General features: G+C 44.4%; 1 protein-coding gene across 1 annotated transcript in view; it reads right to left on the bottom strand.

Moving 5' to 3' along the window:
• The window catches only part of LOC124037064 (glypican-5-like), a 136,029-nt gene that overhangs the window by 77,658 nt on the left and 45,656 nt on the right, over window positions 1-12,715 (bottom strand). Inside the window, exon 6 of the mRNA XM_046351698.1 lies at window positions 8,721-8,843. Within this exon, the coding sequence (XP_046207654.1) occupies window positions 8,721-8,843 (123 nt within the window). The remainder of the gene's footprint in view (window positions 1-8,720; window positions 8,844-12,715) is intronic.

Genomic DNA, 12,715 nt, shown 5'->3' with positions numbered 1-12,715 from the left:
ACTGCTGTTAATATAATAATATATAATAATATATGCCATTTAGCAGACGCTTTTATCCAAAGCGACTTACAGTCATGTGTGCATACATTCTACGTATGTTGAGTGTAGAGTTTATCTTAATACAGTAGATACCACATGTCAAAGTAAAACAGGAATGTGATGCCTCATTTTCAGGTAATGTGGTCCTATGATAATGTGGTCCTCTGTAGCTATGTGGTCCTCTGTAGCTGTGTAGTCCTATGTATCTCACTTGGTAGAGCATGGCTCTTGCAATACCAGGATAGTGGGTTTGATTCCTGGGACTGCCCACATGCAAAACAAAAATGTCTGTAAGTCACGTTAAAGTGGCTGATAAATAGCATATATTAATATGGGAGTCCTAGAGGAAGACCTCTGTAGAGAAAATACCTGCGGATGCACACAATGTTGCTTCAGTTTTATCCATAGTGCAACTGCGTAACAATACAGTATGGGGAAGTTTGGAGTAATGGATGTTGTCACATTTGGTGACCTGAAGGAATGTTTGGTCTTTTTTCACATGGATATAAGATGGTTCAAGATGGAGATGACAGAGAGGGCTGCCTCGCTTCTAGTTCATAGAAAACTTTGTAGTATTTTGTTTTATTATGTATTATTGCTTACACTGTTAACCCAGAAAATGTGTTATTACATACAGCCGGGAAGAACTATTGGATATCTGAGCAGCCGTAACTCACCAGCACCACCAGCATTATGCCCAGGAATACGACTTTCCCGAAGCGGATCCTTTGTTAGCACCACCCAGGGCAATTGAACTGATTCCAGAGGCCGCCCCAAAACAATGCTGGCAGAGAAGAGGAATTCGGAGTGGTCTTCTAGTCAGACTTAGGAGGCGCGCACACCAACCACTGCTTCCGAGTATATTACACACTAATGTTCAGTCCCTGGATAACAAGGTTGATGAGATCAGGGCAAGGGTTTCTTTCCAGAAAGACATCAGGGATTGTAACATAATCTGTTTCACAGAAACATGGCTCTCACGGGATATACTGTCAGACTCGGTCCAGCCATCTGGATTCTCAGTTCATCGCACCGACAGGAATACACATCTCTCCGGGAAGAATGGCGGGGGGGTATATTTCATGATTAACGACTTATGGTGTATTTGCAATAACATACAGGAACTCAAGTCCTTTTGTTCCCCGGACCTAGAATACCTCACAATCAAATGCAGACCGTATTATCTCCCAAGAGGATTCTCTTCGGTTATTGTCACAGTCGTGTATATCCCCCCTCAAGCCGATACCACGATGACCCTCAAGGAACTTCAATGGACTTGAAACCATATATCCTGAGGCTGCATTTATTGTAGCTGGGGATTTTAACAAAGCAAATTTGAGGAAAAGGCTACCTAAATTATATCAGCATATCGACTGTAGTACTCGCGCAAGAAAACCACTCAACTTCTGGGATGCATACAAGGCCCTAGTCAAACTAGTCAGTTTTACGAGGGTATGTTTGGCAATGTGAGTGAAGGAGGCATTGTTACGAAATAGGAAGCCGATTTAATTTTGGATTGGAGATGTTTAATGAGTCTGGAAGGAGAGTTTACAGTCTAGCCAGACACCTGGGTATTTGTAGATGTCCACAGATTCTATGTCAGAACCGTCCAGATTAGTGCTGTTAGTTGGGCAGGCGGGTACGGGCAGCGATCGGTTGAACAGCAAGCATTTAGTTTTACTAGCATTTAAGAGCAGCTGACGGCAACGGAAGGAGTGTTGTATGGCATTGAAGCTCGTTTGGAGGTTTGTTAACACAGTGTCCAAAGAAGGGCCAGATGTATACAGAATGGTGTCGTCTGCGTAGAGGTGGATCAGTGAATCACCCGCAGCAAAAGCAACATTGTTGATATATACAGAGAAAAGAGTCGGTCTGAGAATTGAACGCTGTGGTACCCCCATAGAGGATGCCAGATGTCCGGACAACAGGCCCTCCGATTTGACACACTGAACTCTGTCTGAGAAGTAGTTGGTGAACCAGGCGAGGCAGTTATTTGAGAAACCAAGGCTGTTGAGTCTGGCGATAAGAATGTGGTGATTGACAGAGTCAAAAGCCTTGGCCAGGTCGATGAAGACGGCTGCACAGTACTGTCTTTTATCGATGGCGGTTATGATATCGTTTAGTACCTTGAGCGTGGCTGAGGTGCACCCGTGACCAGCTCGGAAACCGTACTGCACAGCGGGAGAAGGTACAGTGGGATTCGAAATGGTCAGTGATCTGTTTGTTAACTTGGCTTTCAAAGAATTTAGAAAGGCAGGGCATGATGGATATAGGTCTGTAACAGTTTGAAGAGGGGGATGACCGCGGCAGCTTTCCAATCTTTAGGGATCTCGAACGATACGAAAGAGAGTTTGAACAGACTGGTAATAGGGGTTGCAACAATGGCGGCGGATCATTTTAGAAAGACGGATCCAGATTGTCTAGCCCAGCTGACGTGTATGGGTCCAGGTTTTGCAGCTCTTTCAGAACATCTGCTATCTGGATTTAGGTGAAGGAGAAGCAGGGGAGACTTGGGAAAGTAGCTGTGGTGGGTGAGGAGCTGTTGGCCGGGGTTGGGGTAGCCAGGAGGAAAGCATGGCCAGCCGTAGAGAAATGCTTATTGAAATTCTCAATTATTGTGGATTTATTAGTGGTGACAGTGTTTCCTAGCCTCGGTGCAGTGGGCAACTGGGAGGAGGTGCTCTTATTCTCCATGGACTTTACAGTGTCCCAAAACATTTTGGAGTTAGAGCTACAGGATGCAAATTTCTGTTTGAAAAAACTAGCCTTTGCTTTCCTAACTGACTGCATGTATTGGTTCCTGACTTCCCTGAAAAGTTGCATATCGCGGGGACTATTCAATGCTAGTGCAGTATGCCACAGGATGTTATTGTGCTGGTTGAGGGCAGTCAGGTCTGGAGAGAACCAAGGGCTATATCTGTTCTTATTTCTACATGTTTTGAAAGGGGCATGCTTATTTAAGATGGTGAGGAAATTACTTTTAAGGAACGACCAGGCATCCTCTACTGACGGGATGAGGTCAATATCCTTCCAGGATACCCGGGCCAGGTCGATTAGAAAGGCCTGCTCGCAGAAGTGTTTTAGGGAGTGTTTGACAGTGATGAGGGGTGGTCGTTTGACTGTGGACCCATAGCGGATGCAGGCAATGAGGCAGTGATCGCTGAGATCCTGTTTGAAAACAGCAGAGGTGTATTTGGAGGGCAAGTTGGTCAGGATAATATCTATGAAGGTGCCCATGTTTACGGATTTAGGGTTGTACCTGGTGGGTTTCTTGATCATTTGTGTGAGATTTAGGGCATATAGCTTAGATTGTAGGACTGCTAGGGTGTTAAGCATATCTCAGTTTAGGTCATCTAACAGAACAAACTCTGAAGATAGATGGGGGGGCAATCAATTCACATTTGGTGTCCAGGGCACAGCTGGGAGCTGAGGGGGGACTATAACAGGCAGCAACAGTGAGATACCTATTTCTGTAGAAATTCATTTTTAAAAGTAGAAGCTCGAACTGTTTGGGCAATGACCTGGGAAGTAAGACAGAACTTTGCAAGCTATCTCTGCAGTGAATTGCAATTCATCCCCCTTTGGCAGTTCTATCGTGATGGCAAATGTTGTAGTTGGGGATGGAAATCTCAGAATTTTTAGTGGCCTTCCTAAGACGGGATTCAGACACGGCAAGGACATCAGGGTTGGCGGAGTGTGCTAAAGCAGTGAGTAAAACCATGGCTTTTTCGGTAACAGAGGTCAACAAATGAGAGCGCCTGGGGACAAGCAGGGCCTGGGTTAACCTCCACATCACCAGAGGAACAGAGGAGGAGTAGGATGAGGGTACGGCTAAAGCCTATCAAAACTGGTCATCTAGTGCGTTGGGGACAGAGAATGAAAGGAGCAGATTTCTGGACGTGGTAGGATAGATTCAGGGCATAATATACACAGTATGGTAGGGTGCGGGTACAGTGGAGGTATCCTAGGCATTGAGTGGCGATAAGAGAGGTTGAATCTCTGGACGCACTAGTTATGCTGGGTGAGGTCACCCCATGTGTAGGAGGTGGGACAAAAGAGGTATCTAAGGCATGTTGAGTGGGACTAGGGGCTCCGCAGTGAAATAACACAATGATAACTATCCTGAACAACAGTATACAAGGCATATTGACATTAGAGAAAGACATAAAGCGAGGCATAAAGCAATCACGGGTGCTGATTGGGAGAGCTAGCTAAGACAACAATGGGTAAGACAACAACAGCTAATTAGCTAAGACAACAACAACAGGTCAAATGGTGATGAATGGGCAGAGAGGGTCAGTTAACCACACACAGGGCCTGAGTTCGAGGCTGGGGCCGTCAGATAAACAAAATAAACAAACTGGAGTACCGTGATTAATGAACAGTCCAGCAGGCATCATCTATATAGCCAATGATCATAGGGTCCAGTGAACAGCAATAGATGAAACAGGGAAGCCGCTAGGTAGTCGTTACTACGCTAGCAAGCGGGAGACACGACATTCAAAAAAAGTTAGCAGGCAGGAGCTAGTAGAAGTGTCTGCTCTGACGTCCGGCAAAGGCCGGTTGAGGGCACAACGGATGGAATTACGTCGGCAGACCAGTCGTGATGGAACGGCAGGGCTCCGTGTCGACAAAGGGTCCAGCCAGCTGTCAAAATAGGTATTGTAAATGAAGTAATTTTGTTTGCTAGCCGGGAGATGAGCATGGCTCGCGGATAACTGGTGCTAGCTTCGGGACTATGGCGTTAGCCACAATAGCCACTCGATAACAGCTAGCTAGCAGCGATGATCCGTTGCAAAGGTCCAGAACTTACAGCAAGAATCCGGTGGTGTAGTGGATTCTAGTCGTGTTAGTGAAGAGTCCGGGAGGCATCAGCTGTGTAGCCGAGTGATCATAGGGTCCACTGAGCAGGCCGGGAGATGGAATCAAGGCTAGCTTTGGGGCTGGGCCACTCGGTGGCAGCTAGCTAGCTGCGATGATCAGGAGCAATAGTCCAGGGCTTATGGCAGGAATCCGGTGTTGTAGTGGAGAAAAACAGTCCGATATGCTCAGGGTTGATAACGCGCTGTGCAGACTGACAGGCTGGCAAGTATTATCCAGCGTCTGGTGTCTGTGCTAAAGGTAAAGGCCACTAGCAGTGGCTAACAATTACTAAATAGCTAGTAGCTAATTAGCTGGTTAACTTCAGATGGCAAGTTTCTGATGGAGGTTCTGGCTATAAGGTCTAAAAATAGCAGATCCTTATCACATTGGGTGAGGCGGGTTGCCGGAAGGTATATTTAATTTAAAAATGGAAAAAGAGATTGAAAATATATTGAAATCTTTACAAAAAATATGAAAAATACCAAATTTACAGGGAAGAACGACAAACAATGTCTGTACTGCTCGCCATCTTGGAAAAACTACCTGCCCTCCAGGGCACCTACAGCACCCAATGTCACAGGAAGGCCAAAAAGATCATCAAGGACAACAACCACCCGAGCCACTGCCTGTTCACCCCGTTATCATCCAGAAGGCGAGGTCAGTACAGGTGCATCAAAGCTGGGACAGAGAGTTTGAAAAACAGCTTCTACCTCAAGGCCATCACTGTTAAATAGCCATCACTAGCACAGATAGTCTGCTGCCTACATACACAGACTTGACATTATTGGCCACTTTAATCATGTTTACATATCTTGCATTACTAATCTCATATGTATATACTGTATTCTATACTATCTACTGTATCTTAGTCTATGCCGCTCTGATGTTGCTTTTCCATATATTTATATATTCTAAATTCCATTCCTTTACTTAGATTTGTGTGTATTAGGTATTTGTTGTGAAATTGTTAGATATTACTTGTTAGATATTGCTGCACTGTCGGAACTAGAAGCACAAGCATTTCGCTACACCTGCAACAACATCTGCTAAACACGTGTATGTGACCAATAAAATTTGATTTGATTTAGATACATCCTCTAGGTGGCAGTGTTTCCCCATAATGTGAGGTGGGTAGCAGAGACCGCATTAGTACAGTATGAGAAGAGGTTATTCACGGCACCTATCCAAACTCATGTGATGCTTGAATTTAAAGCCTTGCCATTATTGTTTTGACTCTTAGATGCAGATAACTCTGGTTAAGTGATATATGATGCCTGCCTACATACCATGAGAGGGTTAAACCAATCTATAAGAACACCTAATGGGGCTCCTGAGTGGCGCAGCCATCTAAGACACTGCATCTCAGTGCAAGAGGTGTCACCACAGTCCCTGGTTTGAATTCAGGCTGTATCACATCTGGCCGTGAATGGGAGTCCCATAGTGTGGCACACACGTTGTCCGGGGTAGGCCGTCATTGTAAATAAGAATTTGTTCTTAGCTGACTTGCCCAGTTAAATAAAGGTTCAATAGAAAATGTAAAAATATATAAATAAAATACAGAGACAATGTCAGAACTGTCTCAGGACAGATAACACAGCAAAGAGACTTTTATTTTTCTGGTAACACATAAGCAACCACACAAGCAAAGGCATTTGTCAGTAAGTGAATTGGGTCAAACAGGAGTGGTGTGGTGCACGGGGGTGCACGGGGGGAGTTCACTGAATTGAAACTGTAAAGAGGTCAGCAGAGTGGTTGTGCCCCAGTGTCTCTGTGCCCTCCTATTCCACAGCGCTTGGCTGGGCTCCAGCCGCCAGGCTCCAAGCCCCAGGCTCCAGGCTGCAGCCCCAGAGGGCCAGAGAACAGACCCTTCTCTCAGTGGTCCCTGGTGGGGGGGCAGCAGGTACATTAGGAGGGGAGGAGGAGGCCCCCCTCTGCTCTTCTGCAAGGTTCACAAAGCCTGAATGGCCACCAGGCCTGGGGCCTTCAATAGTGCCACACAGAGGGCCCACAGGAGCCCCAGTGAACCCCCTCCGTCTCTCCCTAGCCCACAACAAACCAACAAGAGAATTGGAATTTCGGTTTACTTCCTGAATTGACTGGAATTTTAACTGAATCGAGCCCAAGCCTACTATTTACATTTGAATCAATTAGCCAGTGACTTACAGTTAGTGCATTCATCTTAAGATAGCTAGATATGACAACCACACATCACAGGCATAGTAAGTACACTTTTCCTCAATAAAGTAGTTATCAGCAAAGGTGTGATGGGGGGTCAAGTACAAGTGATGATTCAGGAGTTGTATTTGTTTTTATTTTATTTATTTTTGGGGGGGGGTCGAGGTGAGGAGGTGGATTATTTAAGATACTCTTTAAAGAGGTAGGGTTTCATGTGCTTTTGGAAGATGGGCAGGGACTTTCCTGTCCGAACCTCAGGGGGAAGCTGGTTCCACCATTGGGGTACCAGAATAGAGAGGAGCTTGAAGAGGGCTGAGGGGAGCTGGCCTCCCATAGGGAAGGAAAGGAAAGGGGGATACCTAAACAGTTGAACTGAATGCATTCAACTGAAATGTGTCTTCCACATTTAAACCAACCCCTCAGAGAGGTGCAGGGGGCTGCCTTAATCGACATCCGGTGGGAGGGCCAATGTGTGTTGATACAGTATTAGTTATAGACAACCACTAAACAAACAAATTAGCACACACAATAACTGGAGTGGATTGAATGCTATTGGTATTATACAAAACATGGTTTCTGTGGTTCTTTAGGGGAGACCACACCAACCCCCACCAGCACTCCCAGCCCAAAGCGATTCAAAAAAACACTCTCCGCTGGCTCCAACACCCCTTCATGGCCAGTGAATTCAACAAGAATAGAAAAAAACCAGTTGAATTGGCTGAAAGGGGGACAAAACAGAGTGTGTGTGTGTGTGTGTGTGTGTGTGTGTGTGTGTGTGTGTGTGTGTGTGTGTGTGTGTGTGTGTGTGTGTGTGTGTGTGTGTGTGTGTGTGTGTGTGTGTGTGTGTGTGTGTGTGCGTGCGCGCGTGCGTGCGTGTGTGTGTGTGTGTGTGTGTGTGCGTGTTTGTGTGTGTGTTTGAACGCTTGTTTCTACATGTGTGTTTTTAGGAAGGTGCTTCTCCAAAGTTTCCAATGTAATTTTCATGAGAATGGCCTCTAGAATTTTATAAATGAACACACTATACTCCAAAGGTCTAGGGACATGCTCCCAATATCCATGGCATCCAAATGTCTATAGGCCCCCTGGTTAAACTCATTATCCCCATGCACCCTCGCTGGTTTGAAACCTCTTACACCAGACATTCGTGGACTCTTCTAGGTCCTCAAAACCAGAATCCATGCCCTCAGATGTCAATAAGGGCTTGACCAGGATATCTGATTTGTTTTTAACCTGGTTGAATGTGTTTTTATGTTAGCATCAATTACTTGAATTTCTCTTAATGGGATAGAAAAGAGTCATGTGACTTGCCTTAATGTGTATTGACATCATGTGTTAAAGATTCAGAAGAACCTCTCTCTTTTAATGGGCAACAAGACCTGTATAGAGAACGTAACAGAAAGGCTAAGCCCATTATTTATTTATTTTTTATTTCACCTTTATTTAACCAGGTAGGCCAGTAGTTGAGAACAAGTTCTCATTTACAATTGCGACCTGGCCAAGATAAAGCAAAGCAGTGCAACAAAAACAACAAAGAGTTACACATAAACAAAAGTACAGTCAATGACACAATAGAATGAATTTAAAATGTTTTAATTAAGTATCACAGACACAGATGTAGACCAATAGAAAGGGTCCATTCCTACCTCTCCACCACATCCTCCCCGCTCCAGCAGGTGAAGTCATCCACCACCATCTCACTCTCACAAAGCATCTCTGGCAACGCAGAGAAGAAGGACCTGTAGCGTTGGATATAGCCCATAAACTCTCTGAGGTAGAGGAGAGAGCGAGGAAAAGGGAGACAGAGAAGGGAGAGGGAAGAAAGAGAGAGGGTGGGGGGGTGCTGATCATAACCGCAATATCATAGAATCGAATGTATATTCATTGAGGTGTCCTTCAGACAGTATTCACACCCCTTGACTTTTTCCACATTTTGTTGTGTTACAAAGTGGGATTAAAATTGATTTCATTGTAATTTTGTTTGTCAACGATCTACACAAAATACTATGTAATGTCAAAGTTTTTTTTAAAGAGATGGAAAATGAAACACTAATATTACTTCATTAGTTAATACATGTTAGAATCACCTTTGGCAGCAATTACAGCTTTGAGTTTTTCTGGATAAGTCTCTAAGAGCTTTGCACACCTGGATTGTAAAATATTTGCCCATTATTCTTTAAAACATTATTCAAGCTCGTTGTTGATCATTTCTAGACAGCCATTTCCAAGTCTTGGCATAGATTTTAAAGCCGATTTAAGTCAAAACTGTAACTAGGTCACTCAGGAATATTCAACGTAATCTTGAAAAGCAACTCCAGTGCATATTTGGCCTTATGTTTTAGGTAATTGTCCTGCTGAAAAGTGAATTTGTCTGCCAGTGAATTTGTCTGCCTGTGCTTAGCTCTATTCCGTTTATTTTTATCCTAAAAAAATGTCATTGCCGATGACAAGCATACCCATAACATGATGCAGCCATCACCACGCTTTAAAATATGAAGTGGTCTCAGCGATGTGTTGGATTTGCCACAAATATAACGCTTTGTGTTCAGAACAAAAAGTTTATTTATTTGCTACATTTTTTTGCAGTATTACATTACTTTAATGCAAACAGGATGCATGTTTCGACATATTTTTATTCTGTATAGGCTTCCATCTTTCAGTCTGTCATTTATGTTAGTATTGTGGAGTAACTACAATGCTGCTGATACATCCTCAGTTACAACCTTATTTTAAAATTGATTCAATAATTCCCCCCCTCTCAATCTACACACAATACCCCATAATGACAAAGCAAAAACAGGTTTTTCAAATTTTTTGCACATTTATAATAAAAAACAACTGAAATATCACATTTACATACAAATTCAGACTCTTTGCTCAGTACTTTGTTGAAGCACCTTTGGCAGCGATTACAGCCTCGGGTCTTCTTGGATATGAAGCTACAAGCTTGGCACACCTGTATTTGGGGAGTTTATCCGATTCTTCTCTGCAGATCCTCTCAAGCTCTGTCAGGTTGGAGGGGGGAGTGACGCCACAGCATGATGCTGCCACCACCATGCTTCACTGTAGGAATGATGCCAGGTTTCCTCCAGTCGTGAGGCTTGGCATTCAGGTCAAAGAGTTCAATCTTGGTTTCATCAATCCAGAGAATCTTGTTTCTCATGGTCTGAGAGTCCTTTATGTGACTTTTGGAAAACTCCAAGCGGGCTGTCAAGTGCCTTGTACTGAGGAGTGGGTTCTGTCTGGCCACTCTACAATAAAGGCCTGATTGATAGAGTGCTGCAATCTACACACAATAACCCATAATGACGAAGCAAAAACTGTTTTTTAGACATTTTTGCAAATTATAAACCTGTCACGCCTTGGTCATTGTATTTTGTGTTTTCGTTATATATTTGGTCAGGCCAGGGTGTGACATGGGTTTATGTTATTGTATTTTCGTTTTGGGGTTTGTAGTATTTGGGATCGCGGCTGATTAGGGGTGTTGTATAGGCTTGGCTGCCTGAGGCGGTTCTCAATCAGTCAGGTGATTCTCGTTGTCTCTGATTGGGAACCGTATTTAGGTAGCCTGGTTTCGCTGTGTATTTTGTGGGTGATTGTTCCTGTCTCTGTGTAGTTTCACCAGATAGGCTGTAATTAGGTTTCATGTTCTGTTTGTTGTTTTGTAATTTGTATCGTTATTTCATGTGTCACTTTTTCTATTAAAGTCATGAGTAACCACTACGCTGCATTTCGGTCCGACTCTCTTTTGACAAACGAAGAATGCCGTTACAAAACCCCAAAAAAACAGAAATACCTTATTTACATAAGAATTCAGACCCTTTTCTATGAGCCTTGAAATTCAGCTCAGGTGCATCCTGTTTTCATTGATCATCCTCGAGATGTTTCAAAAACATGATTGGAGTCCACCTATGGTAAAATCAATTGATTAGACATTACTTGTCTATTCAGTGGGGCAAAAAAGTTTTTAGTCAGCCACCAATTGTGCAAGTTCTCCCACTTAAAAAGATGAGAGAGGCCTGTAATTTTCAAAATAGGTACACTGACTAAATACTTTTTTGCCCCACTGTATAAGGTCCCACAGTTGACAATGCGTGTCAGAGCAAAAACCAAGCCATGAGGCCGAAGGAATTACCCGTAGACCTCTGAGACAGGTGTGTGTTGAGGCACAGATCTGGGGAAGGATTCCAAAATAATTCTGCAGCATTGAAGGTCCCCAAGAATACAGTGGCATCCATCACTCTTAAATGGAAGAAGTTTGGACCCACAAAGACTCTTCCTAGAGCTGGTTGACAGGTCAAACTGAGCAATCGGGGGAGAAGGGCCTTGGTCACGGATGGTCCTGATGGTCACTCTGACAGAGCTATAGAGTTCCTCTGTGGAGATGGAAGAACCTACCAGAAGGACAACCATTGCAGAGACTCCACCAATCAAGCCAGACGGAAACTACTCCTCACTAAAAAGGCACATGACAGCCCGTTTGGAGTTTGTCAAAAGGCCATGAGAAAGATTCTCTGGTCTGGTGAAACCAATATTGAGGCCTTGCTGCTGAAAAACATCCCCACAGCATGATGCTATCAACATAGGAATGGGAGACTAGTCAGGATCGAGGGAAAGATGAACAGAACAAAGTACAGAGAGATACTTTTTTTTCAACCCGGAAGCCAGCCGCACCAATGTGTTGGAGGAAACACTGTACACCTGGCAACCTGGTCAGCATGCACTGCGCCCGGCCTGCCACAGGAGTCGCTAGTGCGCGATGAGACAAGGATATCCCTGCCGGCCAAACCAGCCCCTAACCAGGATGACACTGGGCCAATTGTGCACCGCCCCATGGGCCTCCTGGTCGCAGCCGGCTGCAACCGAGCCTGGGCTCAAACCCAGAATCTCTGGTGTCACAGCTAGCACTGCAACGCAGTGCCCTAGACCACTGTGCCACCCAGGAGGCCCACAGAGAGATCCTTGATGAAAACCTGCTCGAGAGCACTCAGCACCTCAGACTGTGGCGAAGGTTCACTTCCCAACAGGACAATGACCCTAAGCACACAGCCAAGACAACGCAGGAGTGGCTTCGGGACAAGTCTCTGAATGTCCTTGAGTGGCTCAGCCAGAGCCGGACCGATTGAACATCTCTGGAGAGACCTGAAAATAGCTGTGCAGCGACGCTCCCCATCCAACCTGACAGAGCTTGAGAGGATCTGCAGTGAAGAATGGGAGAAACTCCCCAAGAAGACTCAAGGCTGTAATCGCTGCCAAAGGTGCTTCAACAAAGTACTGAATAAAGGGTCTGAATACTTAAGTAAATGTGATATTTCCGTTTTGTATTTGTAATAAATTTGCTCAAATGTAAAAAACAAAACCATTTTTGCCTTGTCATTATGGGATATTGTGTGTAGAAAAAAACAATTTAGTCAACATTAGAACAAGTCTGTAACGTAGCAGAATGTGTAAAAAGTCAAGGGGTCTGAATACTTTCCAAATGCACTGTAGGAAGGGTGCCTATGTCTTTGTAGTGACTGGGGGTATTGATACACCATCCAAAGTGTAATTAATAACTGCACCATGCTCAAAGGGATATTCAATGTCTGTTGTTTTTATACCCATCTACCAATAGGTGCCCTTTGTGAACGACTGGAAAACC

Source organism: Oncorhynchus gorbuscha, linkage group LG06 (genome assembly GCF_021184085.1).
Source record: "Oncorhynchus gorbuscha isolate QuinsamMale2020 ecotype Even-year linkage group LG06, OgorEven_v1.0, whole genome shotgun sequence".
In the NCBI taxonomy this organism is placed as follows: Eukaryota; Metazoa; Chordata; class Actinopteri; order Salmoniformes; family Salmonidae; genus Oncorhynchus; species Oncorhynchus gorbuscha.
This window is presented reverse-complemented; position numbering and strand designations above follow the sequence as displayed.